Source organism: Lissotriton helveticus, chromosome 6, assembly GCF_964261635.1.
Source record: "Lissotriton helveticus chromosome 6, aLisHel1.1, whole genome shotgun sequence".
NCBI classification, from domain to species: domain Eukaryota; kingdom Metazoa; phylum Chordata; class Amphibia; order Caudata; family Salamandridae; genus Lissotriton; species Lissotriton helveticus.
In genome coordinates, this window is record NC_136067.1 from 1,040,874,874 (window position 1) to 1,040,896,186 (window position 21,313).

Consider the following 21,313-nt stretch of genomic DNA (forward strand, 5'->3'; position numbering starts at 1 on the left):
CTACTAGTGGGCCTGCAGCGCAGATTGCGCCACCCACATGAGTAGCTTTAAAATGGTGACTCAGGCCTGCCAGCGCAGGGCCTGTGTGCAGTCAGAGACTGCCTGTCCCCCTGGCCAGTGTCTCCACTGGCTGGGCCTAACCCTTCCCTGTCTGTGCACATCAGTCACCCCTATGGAAGGCTCAAGGTACCCCCCTGGGCAGGGTGCAGTGTATGGATAAGGTAGAGCATGTACTAGTACAGGTCACATGCTCTGGTAGTGGGCTGCAGCCATTTTATGTGCTCACTGCTGTAAGGCTATCTTGCTCCATAGAGTAACATGGAGGAGGCTGGGCCCATGTGATACCAGCCTATCTTCCCATAGGAACAAGATGGGACATAAGTGAGAGATATCCCTGAACTCAGAATTTAATGACACATCTTTTAGTGAAGGGTGTTTTTAAATCCTGTAATGGAGAATAGCACTTTTAGAAAGTGGCTGTTCTCTTGTCTAAACCTTTCTGTGTGCCTGGGTTTGTGGAATGCCTGTCTGGCCTGGGTGTGACAGGGGGGCTGCAGAGCCCCCGGAGGAGAGGGTCGGAGCCAGCCCGGGGATGAAAGGGCACATCTGCTGCCCGGGAGGTGGGAGGAAGAAAGGCCTGATAAGTGCTGGGCTGTGCCTGCCTGGCCCCCCCATGCTAGCTCCCTCCTGTCGGCCAACTGACACCTCTGGCCCTGAAGCTGACAGGAAGAAGAAAACCAGAGACACCTCAGTGCTCCGCAACCCCCAGAACTGGTTTAGACTGGACTCAGGGCTGCTTGCACAAAGACTTCAAAGGACTTCAAAGACTTTGAGGGGTATAAGGAAAGGACCCCTGACTACAGAAGATTAGATTCTGAATTTCTACAATCAAAGAGGAACCTCTTCTGGAAGGAGGACTGCCGGGGAACTAAAGGAAGATTGCCTTGCTGTGTGCTCTAAGGGCTGACCTGTTCTGCTGTCTAACTGGAAGCTGAGGAGGAGAAAGGGTCTTTGCTGTGTGCTGTGACCCTACCTGCTTGAAACTGCCAAGACTTTGCTGTGTGCTGTGTCTACAATCTTGAATCTCCAAGGGCCTGAGAAGAGCTGACCCCCTGTCTGCAACCCAGGAACATAAAGGTTGCCCAAGGAAACAAGACTCTGCTGTGCCCCCTGAAGCTGCTGTGTGGCAAGGAGATCGCGAAATTGCTGTGTGCAAGAAAACTCGGGGACTGCTGGACTAAGCCCTGCTGATTGCCCCGTGTAGCGCGCTGGCTGCTCTCTGTTCTGCTTGAGAGCGCCGCGCTGACTGCTAACTGCTGTATCTCGAGATCGACGTGTTCATCGACACGTGCTTGTGGGGGCCAGAGGGTTCTGAGGCGCTCCAGCGTGGCGCGGGCTAATTCCGCTTGACCCGCCTCAGCATCGCCGCGGGCCCGGGCCCTGAAATCACCCCCGAGGGTCTGCTTGCAGCCACGAAGGGGCCGCGCTGTGGTTGGCTGCCGCCGTAGGCTGAGTGAGAAACGCCGCGACCGGATTGGTCGATTTCCCCAGAGCAGGCGGTGACGTCACGGGAGGCTCGGCAGAAGCGCCGCGGCCGGATTGGCTGATTCCCCCTGAGTGACGGTGTCGTCACGGGAGGCTCGGCAGAAAGAAGTGCCGGGGGAGGGAAAAGGAGTCCCCCCAGCCTTCGGGTGAGACGCGCTCCCGCGCTTGGCATTCCTGGCATTAGGGGCAGATCGGCTTGGCTATTTTAAGCGCTGACATTGTTTTCCTGGCTCGTTTTGAGAGCAAATTAATTATAAATCAGTGGCACTATTTTTTTTTTACTGCTGATTAAGGAGACTTGAGACATTTGTTTTACATGAGAACTTCCTGAAACTACGTACCACCATTAAGATTAAGTGCATCATTTTTATAACCAAGTGATTATCGTGCAACTGCCTTATTTACATTGCTGAAACTAGATAAAGTTATATATTTTTATAAAATATACTTACCTGTGTGGTCTCAGTTTGTGGTGGATTGGGGGTTACTGTTGTGTTAAGTGCAAATGTTATCCACATTGCCTCTGTTTAGCCTAGACTGCTCGCACCATGCTACCTAGAGGGTGAGCAGGGGTTATCTCAGAGGGTTATTCCTTCACCCTGACTAGAAGCAAGGGTCCCTACTTGGTCTAAGGTACTTACCTCTGCCAACTAGAGACCCCCGGTTCTAACAATCAGCCTAGGTGGGTGCTCTGGGTGAGATGTTCAGCAAAGATTGGTTGGCCATTCCCACCACAAACCGAACTGAAAGGACCGTATCAGCAACGTTTTCAATATTACCTGACCATCTGCTTTCTTCAATGCCCAGAATCTGAATGTTAGTCTTCTGAGAGAATCCCTCCTGGGTCTCCCCAATAGCCTGCAGTGGCAGCATTTCCATCCTCAAGGTGTGTTATTTGTTTGGAAGCCTGTCCCAGACAGTCACCACGTTTATCCAGTCTGGACTGCATCTGTTTGACCTTAGAGTTTAATGCATTTAATCCAGTGTCTAAACCAGCTAATCCTTTCTTGAGGTCGGTGAAAATAATTTTAACATTGAAAACATCCAACTGAGTTGTTCAGACCACCACTCTGCATGCCTTGGCCAGTTGTCTTAGCTGCCTGATGCATTTCACGCTTACCCTGAAATGACAATTAGGTCTTCTATTTATCAGAGTTAACCATCTTGGTAGTAGTGCTGGACATTTTGGCTCTCGCAGTACAGTCCTACAAACCACAGTAGGTTGATAGGGCTTGTCAGTTCCTGACCTTTAAACCCACTGATCCTTTCACACCCAGTCTGCAAAATACAAGTGGCACACGGCCCCGCAATCTGTTAGCATTGACCAGAAAGAGTAAAGGTGATAATACAGAGTAGGTATACTGCGGAATGTGAGGCAGAGGTTGCAGTAGGATATACTCAGGCAGCAGTAGACAGTCACAAGTGCTCATGCTGTTAAGTATTCATCAATGAGAGACGCCATCTCTTTAAGGTCTGTGCTACTACAAGTAGGCACCGAATTTCTTTGGCCAGATCGTTGTGAAACATTTCCTTCATTTCCAGCCTCCAGGCTGTATGAGCTGGTTTGCTAGCTGGCACATAGTTCCAATGTCTCCGTGTCCTGAGCGCCACCAGACTACAGCTCTAGGGGAGCCATTTTTTATCTGGCACTCTGGTGATCTGCAGGTGAGCATTTTGTTTGTACCAATGGGCCACTGTCTTTGCCACAGCATCCCCTACCAGAGTGGACGCCATGCTTAGCATTACTGGTCAGCCCACGTTTGCACCACAGGAAGTACTTCAAACTGCACCTAGCCAACTAATCTCGTACACAATCAAGATTCCTGCTCATGTTGCAGCCTCCGCTTTCCAGTCTTTAGGCATGACACCTGCAGGCTATGGAGTCACCCAGCAAAGAACTCCACAAAAGCTGACAAGACTCCATCCTTGGACCATCTCCACTCATGCTGTGTATCCCTAGGTCAGTGAGTCTCGCAAAGTGCTCAGGCAGATGTCCTGATTTCAGGCTCCAATAGTGCACAGTGTGTCCAGGGCCCTCTGGATGCTACAGAAAGATAAAACTTTCAGGAAAGTTGCAAGATATTACGTTTTATTTCATATAGTTTGCTACAGAGCTCATATTACAGGTACCTCCTTGGCGCGTGGCTCTCTGGTTCCCCCATTTTCTCTAATTTTCAAATATTAAGATATGGGACTAGGTTTGAGGCAGAGCCAATTTGTTTCATATCTTGTTGCACAAATCGGAAAATCATGCAAAACCAGTTTGTTGATATTTTAAAGAAAGGGTTATTCATGGACAATGGCTTATTTGTTAAACCATCTATCACGCGTCACTTAATTTAAAAGTAATAAAGACCGAATTATACATTTCAGGAAGAGGTTCACATATATATTTTGGTTTTTTCCTCAGCGCAGAACCCTTCCTGTATAATCTAGGGCAAACTTAATTTGCAAACCTAATCACAGAAGTAATACATTGATTTTGCTCAGCTTTTTGCACCAGAGCACAATTTCTGTAATATGGTCTTAGGACTTTGTACAGCAATATGCCTAAAATGATCTTTGTCTGAAAAAACACAGCACCGTTTTTGCTTCCTCTGCTTCTGGTCTCTCTGCACATCGAATTGATGAGAATTATAGAAGGCTTGTTTATTGGAGCTAATCTGCATGCATTTTATCAGCATTGAAGATGATCTGCAATTTGGGATTCAGGTGATGAGCTGGTCCTTTGGATCATTATCTGCATTTGCTTTCTTTTAGGAAGTTGTTGTCTAATCCAGTGATTCTTAACTTATGACTTTAGTATACCCCCACGTAATCATTATGGGAACCCGAGGACCCCCACTGAGACCTTATTTGAAGGCGGGGACCCTGCACAAGATTTTTTAATGATTTAAATGGCAAAATGATGCATAAAATACAGAACTTATTAAACGAACACACAAATAATTACATATTTTATTTAATTCACAAATTTTAAAAATCTACATTTTAATTTTAAGGAGAAGGTTGGAGGTTTTCTGAGTTCTACTGAGGCCTCATTTAGGGTTACACCATATTCTCTTAGAAGCATTTGCACTGCTCCCACAAATCAATCTGAGGATACCAGCTTCGTTTTAGCCTCCAATTTCAAATTCCTTCACATTTACAAAACTTTGAAATGTTTTTACTTTTGCTTCTTTATGTTCACTTTATTAATCTGTTAATATTATTTACTTTTCTTGTCTGTCTCGAAGCCTCTTAAAAGGTTATACAGACCTCCAGGGGTCCTTGGACCAGAGGTTAAGAACCACTGGGCTAAACGATTTGTAATTTAGTAGAATGTTCCCCAAGTGAGCCCATGTAAAAGAAAAACTACCAAGTCACAAGGGGAGGGACCTTCAGATTCCGAAAATAAGCAGAGTCAAGAAACAAATTAGTAATGCCAGACCAGGTGACTGAAGGGCAATGCCACACTTCAAATCCAAGAAGCTGATAACGCATAGTTTATACACCAGACGTAATATGTAGGCCTGAGTTAAATATTCTGCAGAAAAAGGCAAAATCTGCTCACATATCAATTTCATGTGTGAAGCTGACTCCCCATGAGTTTCGGAAAACTGTTCCACATTGACATAATTTAACTGATTTGAAGGTGGTTTTTTTTTTTTTTTTGTGATGGCTCAAATTCACAAGGAAATGCTGACAAAGTTTTGTGTTGCATGGCTTACTTCCAGCATCCGTTTCCCTCTGTTTTGCAAAACATGGAAGTAGAATGCCACAAACCATAGCGAAATATGTTCAGTAAAAAAATAATTGTGAGAAGGGGCTGAATGGTGACGGGCGCTAACTGCATATTATATAGACCCCGCTTCTAGATGCAATAACTTGAGGAGCACCTCCTTGTGAGGTCACTATATGTCTGTGTTTAAATTGCCCTTAATATTTGAGTTAGTCTGTTTTTAGTACTTATGAATACCATCCCATGCATAGACGCGTTCCCTGCTGCCCAGTTCCAGCTGTTTGAAGAGCAGACAGCTCGGATTCATATTAAGGATATGTACAAATGCCATCAGATAATCTCCAGTTTGGCAATAGTGAAGTACATTTTGGAGACCAACTCACTGTTTTTGACATGAAAGTGCATGAGAAATCAAAACTACTTCCTTCTGGTTTTAAACAATAAGCCTTTAGATCAAAAAATGAACAGAATGTCTCCTTAGCTGTAATTACTTCTTATTTGTATTCAGCCAGAATTCCACATTAACTCTATTAAAGTCACTCTGCTTCTGATTCAGGATATTGTGTCTACCAAACGGAATGAACCGCCTGTCGCACAATGTTAGGAAAACACTTTATTTAATATAACATTTCATTTGCTAAATTTACAGTGAAATCGGATTCTGGTTCAAGAACACATCACAGTATGTTACAAAACGTGCTTGAAATAAGAAAGTAAATATTGATAAAGGATATCAGAGAGGAGGCAATAGGAAAATGTGAGCATATGTCCTCTCTACGCAGTTGGAGAACCAAGTCACATCTAATGCATGGCCCAAGATTTCATATAGTGTGAAAAATGCTTATTTTTTGTGGATTTTTTTTTTATTTAGGAGTTTTATAAAGTGCCACAAACCACCAAATGTAGCCTCAGTTCACCTTGGATCAGGTACAGTAGATAGGATGTGCATCATTAGAAATAAGTTTAATGCACAGACTTGGTGATATTGACGAATCAAGCCCATCCTCCCTAGTAGAGTGGAAAATCCATTGAGACAAGAGTGTCTTTAAAATGGCCAATCTCTTTGGATGACCCTGTGCTGTTAACTCTTGGAGAGCAGACTTGCTTCTTTGGTCACAGTGGCTTCTGTGACATGGGCTTCTGTCTGTTGTGCCATGTGGTAGGGTGGGTGCAGTTGCTGCCTCTGGTTCTCTGTTAATTCCCACAGTTGGTAGAGGAGCATTGACAATGGCCTAGTTGGAAGTGAGCCAATGCCAAGCATGACTGGTGGGCTTCAGTAGCCTGGTAGAGGATGTGAATTCTGCTGGACTAATGTGAATGGAGGGGTCCTGATACATGGGAGGGCCTGGCCCTGAGCCCCAGATCACTTCATCCCAATATTCGGGCTACAAATACAGTACTGGTGCCCCTGGCTAGGGCTGGCAAACCTCCAAAGACTTTGATCCCTAGGAAACAATGTCGCTATCTGTAAATGAGACAAGCAACAGACTAAACACCTCCTTTCAGGCCTGGCATGCGATGTCCACCTAAGAAGAGCAAGTGTGAGTCAGGAGGTGCCCACCATCATACCAAACCCAGGATGCCTCTGGCATTAAAGGTATGCTTGCTGATTTAAAATCTAGCATTGAGGGCATTGACACTAAATCTGACACTTTCACATGTAGAGTTGAATACCAGGACATACAAGGCGACAGGATTGAGCAGATGAAACAGATGATTTCTGAGATTGAGGCGGATGGTGTTGGCACTGCAGGCGTTTCCATAGTTGGGTTCCAAATGCTGCAGATCCAGGCAAAAGTTGAAAACTTGGAGGGACGCACTAGCAGAAGTAACATCCATAATCTGTGAATCAAATAAATAACTATTAATGCAGACATGCAGCTGTATCTATGGGTTAAAAAATTGACCTTGTCCATGGAACTGGGATATGCCGGATAGAACTAAAATGTAGCCTAAATACTACTCAAAAGAGCAGATGGACTAGCATACAAAAACAGGAAGAACTATCTGTAGTTGTTGGGTGGATTTCCTATATTCAGCATCTGTCAGTTGTTTCTTTCAGGAATCTTTCATAACTTTTTATTAGTTAGGCAAAATATGCTAATTCAATTACAGTGGCGCCTCCTTGATCTGAGTCAGATTCATATCTGTTGATCGACTCTTGAACAACACAGAAGTGCACCACAGAACTACAGCTTTGCAGAATACCTCTTTATACCCACACGTGTATAATTGTGTTCAGAGTGTCAGAATTTGGATCTCTACTGTATTGATGTCCAAATTCGTTTTCTGATAACTAGATATGTGTCAGATATTCAGGATATCCAGATAAAATGCATATGCATACCAAGCATTAAAATAGAATTAATTTAAATAATCAGTTTGATCCTGAATACCTGGCCTGCACCTGGCCCTGCTTGATCATTGTTGGACACCCGAGCTACAAAATTACATTTTGATTTCAGAGAGGTCTAAGAAAATTCTTATGTACAGTGCTAAAAGTCATATTTTAATGTCTTAGAAAATACAGAATTTTCAAAACAAAAGCACTATTAGGTTTGAATGCATGTATGATTTTTTAATCAAGCTGTTTTCAACTTGTTTGTGATTGCTTCAGAGCATGCTCAATATTACATTTCCGATAGTTGGACAAAAGGAAGTGGTATCTAGGAGGAAATTAAGACGAGGAAAGAGGAAGGCAATCATTGTCCTTCACAGTAGACAAATGGTTTTGAAACATGAAGGCCCTGAAATAGATTGATATTCAATGTCTTCAGGTTGGTTGAGAGTTCCAGATGTTTTTGCCAAACAAAGTTATAATTCTTCTGCCTGTGTTTGAAGTTATTATTTTTAGGGAGGATGAGAAGCTTTGCCTGAATGGATTGGAGGGTCACAATTGGTACGGACTGATTGGTGGATGATTAACAGCATGTTTTGTTAGATGTATTTATATAAGTTAGAAGCCAGAGTGGACAACCAGGAGTTAGCTGGATATGTTAACAAGATTAGAGATTGAAAACTTGTATTACCACTTGATTTTGGAATCAGCAGTTTCTTTAATAGAACCTGACTGGAACTGGACATAAATAGTGTTGTTGTCAAAGAAGTACAAGACCATGGTCCTATTTAATGATGCCCATTGTTTGGGCAGGAATGTTGAGAGCAGGGCATAGGTGTGCATGTTAAAGATCTTGGTTACTTAATTGATTTGGCTGGTTAAAAAAACCTTTTGTTTGAAGACAATGCTAAATTCCTATCAGTTTTGGATAAGAAGGAGGTCTCAGAGTAACAGTGCAAAAGTATAACATTCGAGAAGATTGGCAAGGTCCCTCCACAAGGGTTTCAGTCTTTACCCTGTTTTAATAAAGCAAATGACTAAAGGACTGGAACTGATGAATAAACATTTCCTGGATTTATTCTCCTACTTCACAACTAGAGAATCAACTGCAAAACTCTGTACGGTATTGTAACTGTATACGATGATTGTTGAGAGAAGGATTATCTAGAGTCTCGATTTGAGCCTTGAGGGATACCAGAATTTAGAAGGGGGGGCAGAAACATTAAATCTTTCCTTGTTAAGAGAGCCAGGACAGGAAAGAAGTAATCCTTTACAGTGCGTTTTCTGTATACCAGCACAGAATTTGTTGCTTCTGGTGGTAGAGAAGGCTAGCGAGAGGCCAGGATTGGTGGGCAGCCTTTGTCTTGTTGTGACATAGACACTCATTAGCTTCCTGTAGAGCTGTCTTTGTTTCTGACGTGTGCATAAGGTACTGTGACTGCAGTTCAGAAGATTGCAGGGCTCAACTTGGAGCTGGAATTCTGATTCTGTTTTGGAGAGGAAGACGAGGTAGACTATTGGTCTGAATTTGGAGGGCTCTGCATCTAACCATTTGGCTTTTTTGAAGGGTGTTATTTCATGTTACACAGATTGTGATATTCTCCCTCCCCTCATAAGAAGTGTCTGTGTAGTCAGAGTTTTTATTAAGATGTCTTTAGGTCATGGATACAGTTCGGAGGATAAGTGACTTCCGTTTAAGATGGCCTGTGTGATATCAGACAGTTCAATAGGTGATACGGTCACAAAGGAATTGGAGTTTGGATTATTTTGTGGGATCAGTTGTGGCAGGGCATGTTTAGGAGGTTTAGAACAATCCCCAAATGCCCTTAATATTTTCTTTTTAAGTGATATATTCTTAAACGTTTGACTACAAGATTTCAGGATGGAGATTTACCCTTGATCTAGAATTTGAGGATGGCTGGTTTGTGCAATATCTTGAAGGAATTATCCATGTCCAATTTGATGCTCTATTAAATAGAAACATGCATCCATGTTGGTAACTCTTTTATAATTCCTTATCAACGTACACATGAATGATCTTTGTACTCTGAAATGAAAGAGGAGAAAAATGTGTCTAGTGGAACGATTGTTTAAAAAAAGGATGTTAACAATGTATAGTAATGTAATTGCATATACAGCTTGCCCCCTAAAGTGCTCTTGATTGAAATACTGTATTGTCATTACGAGGAATGAGCATGTGTGACTGCATATTTGTGAAATTAAATTGGTTTAAAATAATTTACTGTGACCATAATAAGGGGTGCGATAGATTTTAACTGGATAAGGTGGTTGTATTGCCTTTTTTATTATATAAACAGGGCATTATTTATTCACTGTTTCAGGAGACCATGAAAGAACTGAGTGAGAGAAACCAAAGTTTGGATCAAGTAAACCAAAATGGGCAGTTGTTGCTGGAGCAAATTAGAAAAGGTGAGCTCCCATTTCCTACTAATTTGTGCGTTCGTTTTGGATAAGTTGTTGGACACAGTTAGACTTTGTTAACTTTATTCGATTTTGCATTCAAATGATAAATGTATGCAAAATAAAAGTACTATCCAAAAAAGAGGGTACAGCTCTATATAAAAACATGGAAAACTACAGCGCATAGATGTTATGGCACAGCATCTTAGAGAAAAGTGCAAATTCTCAGTCATATGGTAACAAGCTAAGGCACAGCCAGGAAAAACAAAGATGACAACTCAACAATAGAGGGAAACCTTAAAATAATTCAATTGCAATGTAAAATACCAGATAAAAAGCATGAGAGAAAAAAGCACATATCAGGCAACTGTAAGAGTTCTAGAAACAAAGGTGCAGGACTTGACTGTCTAAAATTCAAAGGTAAAAGCATTGGGCGGATGAGCTATTGGGTAAACTGTTGAATTTTGAACAAATCAAAACTAAGTGCAAGGTATTGGGTCTAGGGGTGTTATCACGAGGACAGACTTGAAGCCGCACAGTTTTTAATCCAGCCTACTTTTGCAAGCATCAGCTGGTGAAACATATTTAACCTAAAATAGGTCCGCAGTAACTAGATAGCCCCATGTTGAAGTATGGTTCCACCTTTCACACTATCTTGACCATAAGGAAGTGGTGCATCGAGCTGTTATCAAAGCAATGGCCTCTCGTTCCGCTGTCACCTTGTCGTGAAAGGCCTTCTTCACCGAGGCAATCAGGATTTGAGAAAATCTCCTTTCTACCCATCTCGATAAAATTTCTCTTGATGATTGACAGTCAGGGAAAACGTTTCATATGATCCAGAGTCTTACAGTCGTGACTGTGATCTGTTAAGATTTATCTCTTCATTCAGCCAGAAGGATAACCATAAAAGCAAGGGCTGAAGGCAGATGAGATCAAAGATGTGCCCCACTCCCAAGTCTTCATGCACTATCTCACTGGCGATACTCTGGGGGGCATTTAAGAGACTTCTGTAAAAGCTATTTTCAGAAACCTGTAAAGGGGCAGCAGACACATAATCCCAAATGTCACACCCAAAGCTGGCATCGGAAATGCATTTGGCCTTATAGACTTTAAGAGTCGATTCAATATAGATTCGGCACAGTTGATTGAGTCAGTATCCATGTGGATGAAGGGCCCTATTTCACTTGTTGTCTTACAAATATTAAATTACAGTTAAATGCTCTTTGGGGACCTTTTCTTCTGCAAATGTATTTGTTGTTGTAGAGGTGCAATAATTGAGAATTTGCAAGACATGTAAATTGTAGAAAACCCTGAAAAGTTGTATTTTTGTTGTGTGAAAATCTGCTTTGCCATTTGTGTGCTGTTGCCTTATTATTTACCTAATTTTCAACACAAACCCCAGGGCATCAAAAAAACAAAGTGATGGATGGATTGCTTGAACTAATCTCAGCCTGTGGTGATTGCATGAGGCTGCATCCCAATCCATCATTATTTGCCTACCATGCCACCTCAGTTTGGACCAGCCATATGCAAATCATCCTTGACCATGATCCAATAGCAACTGTCCAGCCCAAACTGCCGGGCCCTCCCTGAACCAGAACACAAGCTAGTGCCTCTATGAGTACGGGACCCACATCTGGGCATATCCGTTACTCTCGCTGGAGTAAACTTTAGAATCACAAGAGGTCATACACCTGAAGTGAGAACACATCTAACCTTGTTATAGTAGAGCGTATGACATTTTTCTTTGCTTCTGGTGAAGATTTCAGCTTCTCTTCCTCGTTCTACACTTTGAGGCAGTGGACTAGTTAAAGTTGAGGTACGTCTTCAAACATTCATATGGGCAAAACAACTTTGCCTATCTTTTTGAAAATACGAGCTCATTAGATGAAATGGAGAACCATGTGGCTTTCTGTTGAGAGGTAACAACCTGAGTGCCTGACAGTGATAGCAGGGACCTATTTTGTGATACTCAGTTACATTTCAGATTTTTGGTGTAGCTGTAGTTAATGTGTACTAGATATAGGGTAAAGGAAAGTACATGTATTGCATGCCATAGGTCACAGTCTCATCAACTCAGATCCTGACATTATGTGGGACCTTTTTTGGGCATTGATTTGTCCCTGCCTCCTTTGTGGCAGTCATTGGGCAATTGCTGCAAGTCATCTGGAAAGTTCTTGTGTTTTGCTTTCCTCTGCCCCTTAATGATTAGGTTGTTTATCTGTACCCTTAAGAACAAGTTGAGGATGTCCATGATTCTGCAGACTTGTGTCTCTGTAGGGTTTGGCCCTGTGATTTTGTCTCGTCAATTTGTGTTGGTGGATGCTAGCTTGCTCACCAAACCTGCAGGAGATGGCCACCTCCCGAATGGAGGCCACTGCCGCCAGCCACTCTTCGTCGTCCATCTCCGCTACATCGTGGTCCCATTTTGCCCTCCGGTGGATCAGGGGGTCAGCCATGGTATTAAATAGCTTTTTTATAAATAAGTGATATGGCCTTCTCCGGAAGGTCGCCAGCCAAGACTCTATCTTTTAGTGGGGAGGACTCTGGGAGTACGCTTTCCTTGGGAAGAATCGCGCGCAAGGCGTGTCTAACTTGGAGGTACCTGAAATGCTGAGATTAGGCTAATTCCTATTCCTGCTGCAGCCGAGAAAAAGGGACCTCCTCGCCTGACTATCACAAGTCACCCACCCTAGATATGCAGATGAGGTCCCAACGTTCGAAGCCCTTCGAGCGAATCAGCCTGCCAGTTGTTCACTGTGCCAAAGTGGTGTGGCCTGTGTGAGCTTTCCCTCCTATCCCAGGCTTTTAGTAGCCACTTTCCACACCTGTGCTGCATGTCCAGTTGGAGTAGGCTTCAATGACCCCATGTACTGAGCCCCTTCAAAGCTGCCACCCGGGAGGAGGCATCTATCGATCTGAAAGGCCGGGTCACCCTGCGGCCTGTACATACACTGGTTGATTGCAGGTGCGATGCCCAGTAATACTTCCTTATGTCTTGAAGTCCGATGCCCCCATCAAAATACCCCAGCCTGAGTTTGTGTGTGGTGATACGAGGTGGCTAACCCTCCCACAGCAAGTCGCGTATGACACTGTTGAGTACTTTAAAGTACAAAAATGTAATGGGGTACGGAGTATTTTGCAGCGCATGTAAAAATCTGGGTAGGGACATCATTTTAAACAGGGCTGCACGTCCCAGGAGGGACAACAGGAGTGATTTCCAATGTTGGACATTTGATTTGAGTCGCAATTGAGGCGGCAAGAGATTACTATCGTAGAATCCTGATTAATCTTTAGAGACCCAGATCCCCAGATACTTGAAGCCATCAGTGGCTTCTTCCAATTGATAGCCCAGAGGGAATGGAGGCCTCTTACCATAGAGGACGTATAATACTGATTTAGTCCAATTCATCGAATACCAGCAAATCTACCGAACACCCGAAAGATGTCCAGGACCACAGTGAGGGAAGCAGCCGGGGAGGCCAGATAGAGCAAGATATCATCCGCATATAGCGATAAGCGCTCTTCCCATCGACACGTCCATTTGAGGCCCCTAATGGTGGGGTCGTGCGGACCCGCATTGCCAGAGGCTCGGAAGATATGCATCATTGACACTGTTAAGGCACATAGATGCTTTTTTGTAAAAATGATTATAACATGCTGAAATTCCTTCTTAGGGTTTCTGCTTAAAATTAACCCTGAAAAAGGAAAGATGCCTTTGTTATATCCAGACTTTTCCAAGAATGTTTCACAGAATCAAATTTCTCTGCTGATTCTTCTGGCGACAGGTAACTTTAAGAAATCAAACAATCCAACATGATCTAGGATCATTTTGCAGTCAGAACTTCAGGAGCAAGCTATCAGCTTTTAACTTTTCATACAAAGATCTGTTCTTGCCAGAGACTACCTTCTTTACATAAGCTGTGGCTGATGGAAGTCAACAAACCTTTCATTGGAGGTTTTCCAGTAACCTTCCTCTTGCATGCCAGTGATGTCACTTGCATCTGTATAGCATCATTTACTTGCATTTTCACATAGAAATGAACTTTGAAGCCTACAAGTTTACTAGTCAAAGAGTCATTTGGATTTATGGTGATCCAGCTCTCAGGTGTTCATGGCTTTGCCTCTGCAACTAAGCTATTGATTTTCAAATACATAAACAAATAGGGTGTGTTCTCCATTGTACTCTTGTTCATGTGCTGCTGAGAAAACATGTTTGCTGTTGTTCAGTCCTCAGGCCTCTATAACAGCAGGTGTGATATTGCTAATAAAGAAGTCATTTGTTGGTTACACGTGAAAGGCCATGCTTGATGGCTGGAGGATGCTCTCGGTGTCTTGAAGTCACTACGAGACTCAGCTGTAGCCAGATACTGTTTACTTTCATGGTGCATTTGAATAATATGGCATGGCTTAGTTGTTCTATTCTGTATGTTTTGTTAGTTTGGTGTTTTAGTTCATGGATAACACAATCCTTTCTGAACTTTGTTCTGATTTGCTTCTTTTAATATAGTACTCAGAATTATTTGCCTTAAAAGAATATTTTTCTATGGCTGTGTTCTTCTTAACTTCAAAAGTCGTTTTTTTGTTTAATTTTCTGTCACCAATGAAATACCAATAAACCTGAATGAGAGAAAGCTCCAGACTGCGGGGTTTGCAACATCCTTTATCCAGAGAGTTCTGTAGTTGACTATAATAACATTTATATTTATTGTTTTCAGTTGCCATGGTAATGAACTACAGTGGAGGTTCAGTGGACTTCTGAGCATTATCTGTTTGGAGACATTTCAGAAAAGGAAGATGTATTTTAGAAGTATAATTGAATACATGAAAGCTTCTTTTGTTGATTTTTTTGTGGCTTTGTAAAAGGTTTTAGAGCTGCTGGGACTGTGCAATGTACTTTAATTGTTCTTGCATTCTAGCCTTTCACAACATAGATCTTCTTCAATGTGGGGGTCTCGGTGACATCTTAGAAGATGAGATTGAAACTTGAGTTGCTTACAAATTCAGTTGGATTTCTTAGGTGACAAACAGCCCTTCTTAATAGTTACAGACCTTTAATTTTGTTTTATGTGTACCTTCTAATGTATTCCTCCTGCACTAACACTGTGATCCCATGGACCAGACTTAGAAAGGATAGGAGTCATTGAGGACATTTACAAAATACGCCCTTTTACCCCTCTCCCTAGCCCTAACCTTTCTTCCTCGCCAGCACCACACTCAAATATACAAAATAAATGCCCTTGTCCTGCCACCCACATCCACCTGCCTCCGCAGCTAGTTCCTCTTCTTCTCAAATGTCTTAATTCTTTTAACCTGGCCCACATAAACTCCTCACACATAGGTCTACTATATCTGTCCCTCTGACTCCCCTGATAAGTTTACTGCAAGGGAGCAGTGCGGGCATTATGCAAGGCAATGGTTCAGCTGTAGTACTGACCCACGTGGGGTAGGTGAGATGGCAGACTGCTGCTTCATAGTACACTCATCAGTCAACCTGAGGGTTGCAGGGAGAGATGGGGTGAGTAACACGGTCTGCCTCGCTAGCACCATCCTTGGGTTTCTTGAAGACCCGAGTTGTGCCACAAATCAGTGTCTGTCTATCTCCCCAGGAGAGCTGGGGAAGGCAGAGGAAATGACAGCTTCCTTGTGCTGCTGTGTAACAACAATGAAACACCACTTGAGCTGACATTATTGGGATTTGATTCCCATTTTATCATAAAAGTTTTCAATAAATGTTATGCTCAGTGGTTCCTTCATGAATGCCTGGATTAATAGACCATGCTTCTCTAAGTATATGTGTATGGGTAATTACAGAGCCAATGTAGGTAGAAAACAATTGCGTAGTGTATTGAGAGTGTGGGTTGGGATTATTTTACGTGAGAGAGGCAAGTGTAGTTTGCTTAGTTACTGGTCGGAGGGCTAATCTTCATGAAGCAACTGGGTAGATGAATTAGCAATAATTCGTTGGCATTCCTTCAGTTGGCAAGACATTTGCTCATGCTGACGTGGAGTCACCGATATAGGAAGCTTGAGATCTGGTCTACTTCTTCTAGGTCTGATGTTTTGAGAGGCTGTCTGGACAGCTTTATTTTGCATGTCACATTGTTCGGCGTGTTGAAGGTCACCACATTGAATGTGACGAAGCGGACCTCGAACGTTAAGGGAAAACTGGGTTCTGCCGTCTTCCACCATCCATTGATGACCTTGTAACTGCACCTTCCTACATACGCTGTATTTTTAAATATAGGGCCTTATTGATCATATACTTAAGTATCTGTCAGCCGGACTAAAAGTTTGAAAAACCTGGATGTGGTTGTGTGAGCAGTGTCTTTGGAAGTTATTGGTGCCCTTCAGAAAGAACTGGGAAATGAACATTAGCTGTTGTATTGTCTGCAAGGTTGGAAGTGAATATGATCTGTTCAAATGCAGTCAGATTTTTCTGTGTAAGAGTGGTGAATGTCGTGCCAAGCAGTGAATGTTTTTTACATTTTTCATCACATAGACTGAGTTTTCATCAAAGTTACAAAGGTATTGATTTACAAATCCCGGGGCTTTATTTTTTATATTTATTAAAATAGTTAATATTGATCAAACAGAACCCAAAGGTAGTAGCCAGCTTTACAGTTAGATAGTTTCATAAAAGGATCACAAAAGCATCATCTCATAAAACAACAATGTAAATAAATGAACTGCCTATCTGTAGATACCTCAAGCTCCATTTCCACTTCCCAAACATGAAGTGAAATACTATAGCATGGCTGTGTGTGGATAGTTCAAACCTATTCACCCTAAGCGAACGTTTGGACCAAAGGAAAGGAAGGTTTGATTGCATGTTACTTTAATATTTAGATAAGTTTGGAGAAGCAAGGATTGAGTGCCAGACTAACTTCATTATGTTATTAATTGATCATCATTAAACGTCTAACTACTAATATTGGTTTCCCGAGTAGTGTGCTACTTGCTGAAAAAGCACTTCAATGCCTTGTCGGGGATCGTAAGTGCTTGATAAATACATTTACAATTATAATCATTAACCACTCTCCCTAAAATTGCACTTTTGTATTCTTTCTAAGAAGAATGTTAACCATAGCAATGAACCATAAGCCTTTTTGATACTAAATCAATAATGTGGGATGGTATTTTGCCTCAGCTAATGTGATATCTGTGTGGCCAAGAGCATATGGGCACTTAAAGTGGCAACCTATCTAATGTTTTTGCTCCTTGCAGTAGGTCACAGAATTATATATTTCTTTGTTTATAAGTCAATAAATAGTGCAACACCAACACATGTCCTTATTTATTCAGGGTCTTACATAAGTGTGACTGACCTCCTCTGTGATTCAGAGAACATGAGGAACATGCTCTGAGGAAACATTCAGGGGCGCACTGCAAAGATGGAGAAGGCATGGAAGGAAAATAGCAACAAAAGCATGGATTAGTTGTGCAGGAAGACTTAGCATATGACATTAGACTGTGGTGCTTTTCAGTGCTAGCGCTGAACATAGAGTGGTATTGTACATATTATTGTACATACCTGTTTACTAAGCAATGGACATGATGTCCTCCTGTTGCTCTATTTTAAACATCACACCCACTTATCTTTAGTCCCAAATCTCTGACTCCTTCTTCCGTCTTAATGATTCCTTTACCTATTTCCAAATCCTTACTATATCAACAATCCTACTCCATTTTTTTCAAACAATTTTTTTATTATCATTCATCAACTTATGGAATTTTGCCAACAGAGCATCTCCTAAAATTTATCATAACTATGGTAGGAGATACTGGGCTACGACTTTGTGCCATACACGGCAGCTGTACAAGATGATCCCTTGAGCCTCGGAGTAAGGCCCCTGTCATTTTCACTCTGTATTGCAAATTTTATGAGACTGTCTGTGGGCAAAATAGTATGAGGTTTGAACGCAGGTTTCGTGGTTTAGTGGGTTTTTCGACTCCACGGAGTTCAGGCTGTTAACCCCTTCACTGCTGGCAGGATTCCCCTGCTGTGCTGGGGAGAGGCGCGCACAGCGCCCAGGTGCTCATGACGAGCTCAGCTCGTCATGAGCCACGGTTCTCGTGTGCTCATGGCGAGCTGAGCTTGTCACGGCCACGCCCATTTCAATAGAACGCTCAGCACAGCTGGGGAATTATCCCTGCGTGTGAGCGTTCTAACGGCCGTGACGAGCTCAGCTCGTCATGAGCACACGCGAACTGTGGCTGAGTTCGTCATGAGCATGGGAGGGGTTAAAATGGAACATATTGACTGAAGTATATTTACAGATTACCACAAGGAATTACAGTTATTTGTTTTTGAACTTGGCTCTTTGCACCTTTTGAGGTTTTGGAGAACCAGTGAATTGAGAATATTGCCCTGAGAAAGCCTTTGTAAGGCTAAACGTGTTGGCTGCGTTTTTGTATTGTGGATGAAAAGCCTAAATAAAGAAAAAAACTAACATTTTGACAAGGACCTATGAGTTGTGATTTGCATTGATCTTTAAAATTCACTCAGATGTGTTCTTTGCCTCTCTTTGTGTTACAAATATTTTTTATGTATAGTAAATAAGCAGTTGGACATTAGAGGTTGGCAATGTGGGTATAATGATACAGTGATTACTCCAGGTTGTTCGGCATTTGGTTCCTTTGCTGCTTTTGTTTATTCACTATTTCGGTTGTTGTCTTCTGCCGATGCTTCTGCTCTTCCTTTCAAGATAGGGCTATCCCTGATTGCCCTGTCGCAGTACTTCTGTAGCCTGTTATGTGCATCGGACAGTCTTCTGGAATATGGTTAGCTCATTGCCCCTCTAAGCAAAGCTCCAACCTTCATGGCATTGTCCCCGACAGTGTTTCACTATTCTTGCCACTGCATTTTATTAAATAGTAAGGAACCTCTCTACCACAGCCGCAGATGTGAGCTCTGTTAATGTTAGACTGGAATGAGAGGAACCATCAGACATTTCTGGATTGGATATGGAGGTAAATATAAGGGCCAGGCAATCACCAAGCTAACAGTAGCACAGGCCATATCTTGTATTGCCACATGTTAGATAACAGCCAAAAAGCCACTTGCTTAATGCCTGCCATGTTATTAGTTCACAAGTGTGTTTTAGGTCATATAACTTAGAGAGTGCTGATAAAGGAGATCTGTATTGCAGGAGCATGTTCATCGCTATAAACCTTTTACGAGCACTGCTGTCTCAGACGGGTGTGGGGTCTGAGTCTTTCAGAATCTGATAAACTGACAAGAAGGATTCTGGCTTCTTCGCCTCCTCTGATTTATGAAGTGCGTCGAGGAGATCTTTAAAGACGTTTATAAGCTCCAAGCAGATACCATCCAGGGTGACAAGCAACGACACACAGTTTAAGATGTTATTTCTCATTACTCATCTGTCTACTTGTAGATGTTCAATTAACAGCCCTACCACTTTTGGGGTTTATATTTTTGATGTTCCTTTTTAATCCTTCAAAAATAGTACATTTAGGGAATTTTGGGAAGGGCACACTGGAGATTAGGTTATATTCACTGTATAACCATTTCACTGTAGCCTGCACATCTGGTATGAACTGGAACTGAGTATTTGTTGCCCTTGTGTTGCATCAAAGTGTTTACCAGTTCCCCCATTTGTTTGGTTCTGGGCAATACATATTTTAAATAATTATGAGTTTGTTGTTTAAAAATGTCATTCAAAACCTGCTACTATTATGTTACAGCTTTTTTTGCTGCTTTCCTTTTTTTATTGAGTGAGTTACCTTACTAGTGGGGCTTCCTGATGGGGAAATTTGTTCAAATTGTGCTTAATTTGTTAATTTTCAATTTCTCGCCTTTGCAGAGAGCTTGCCTACCGAAGAAGTGGAGGCTGCGCTGGATAAGTTATCTGCAGGATGGAAAGACTCTGTTCGGCACACAGAAGAACAGCTTAAAAAAGTGCAATACCAAGATGTGATAAATGACTTCTTCAGTGACTTAGAGGAAGTTGAAAAGGCTGTGAAAGAGGAGGAGACACGGTTAATGAATGCTCCTTCCTCAGTGCCTCAGCGTGATGCGTTAAAAGCATTAAAGGAGTCGTCTCAGGTATGGACTTTCCATTACTTTAGGATTTGTGGGGCAGAAAAGCTCTTCTCAGTGACAAAAAGACCTTTGAAATCTGTCCTGAAATGTTTTTGCACAGAAAGACCTTGTGTGTACCAGTGACACCCAAGAAGCCTATATATAAATTAAATTCCTCATGTTGTTCCAATTTAATTTTGGAAATATCATTGAATGGTGCTCTTGTTTAATGGTAAGCTGCTTGACTGGTCGAGAAGCCCTTATCAGAGTTGTACTTGTCAACAGTCCATAATGAATTTGATGGAAACATGATGCTGTGATATATTATTACATATAGGATCTTTGTATAAAGTACAATTATTTTAGCATTAAAAAGGTGGTATCCTTTGCAGTGGCTGCTTTTCTGACTCCTACGTTATGAAGACAAGCAAAATGTTGACTGGAACCCCCACATGACAGTACAGCTAATCTTTGATCTGATCCTGGGGAAGCCTCTGCCTCTTATAATGCCCTTTACCTCTTCCTCTCCAACATTTAGTTGGATAAATGAATGCCTGAATCAGTGCAAACCTAAAAGAAAAATATGAATTTCTTAAATTATGTCTTGCCCCTGTTCAATATAAAAGAAGTGGGAGTCTAGCTGATTTATGCCTTCTTAAATACACCAAGGTTCTAAATTAACACCTGCATTTAAATGCTTTATTCAGTCTTTTCAAAATCCTGGTGATAGTTAAAGCATTTATTGCTAGCGCTTTGAACGCAGTAATAACTTCTGAATCACACAGCGGTTTTGCTTACTATGTGGCTAATGTTCTCACCAGCGACTGATGACAGAGAAGACAGGGAGATATGTTGACTCGGTCACCCAGGACTGAAGACATGGTTGCAGTTTCTAGCTCTTAATAGTGCTGCTTAAGTCCTATATCCACAAACAACAGTTGATGGACAGAATGCAGAACAATGTTATACATTCATCCCAGTACCAGAGATCTGGGCCTAAAACCATCATTCTTTTGCTCACCATGCCATTCCAGTTTGAACCCAGCCATATGCAAATCAGTCTTGACCCTGTGCCTCATGGGAACAGCCCAGTCCAAACTGCCAAGCCAGGTCCTCCCTGCGCTGGAAAAAAGCATTCTAGGACCGTTTTCCGGGTTTCACTATTCTTAAGGCAGGATAGCTTGATTCCAGTGGCATGGAGAGCACGAGACCCACGTCCCTCATCAAACGTTTAAAAGGCCTT

General features: G+C 42.2%; 1 protein-coding gene across 2 annotated transcripts in view; it reads left to right on the plus strand.

Annotated features, from left to right (window-relative positions):
• Positions 1-21,313, plus strand: part of UTRN (utrophin) — a 1,532,463-nt gene that overhangs the window by 402,254 nt on the left and 1,108,896 nt on the right. For both annotated transcript variants that reach the window (XM_078648677.1, XM_078648678.1), the window contains 2 exons: positions 9,947-10,034; positions 19,853-20,094. In XM_078648677.1, coding sequence (XP_078504803.1) covers positions 9,947-10,034; positions 19,853-20,094 — 330 coding nt within the window. The remainder of the gene's footprint in view (positions 1-9,946; positions 10,035-19,852; positions 20,095-21,313) is intronic.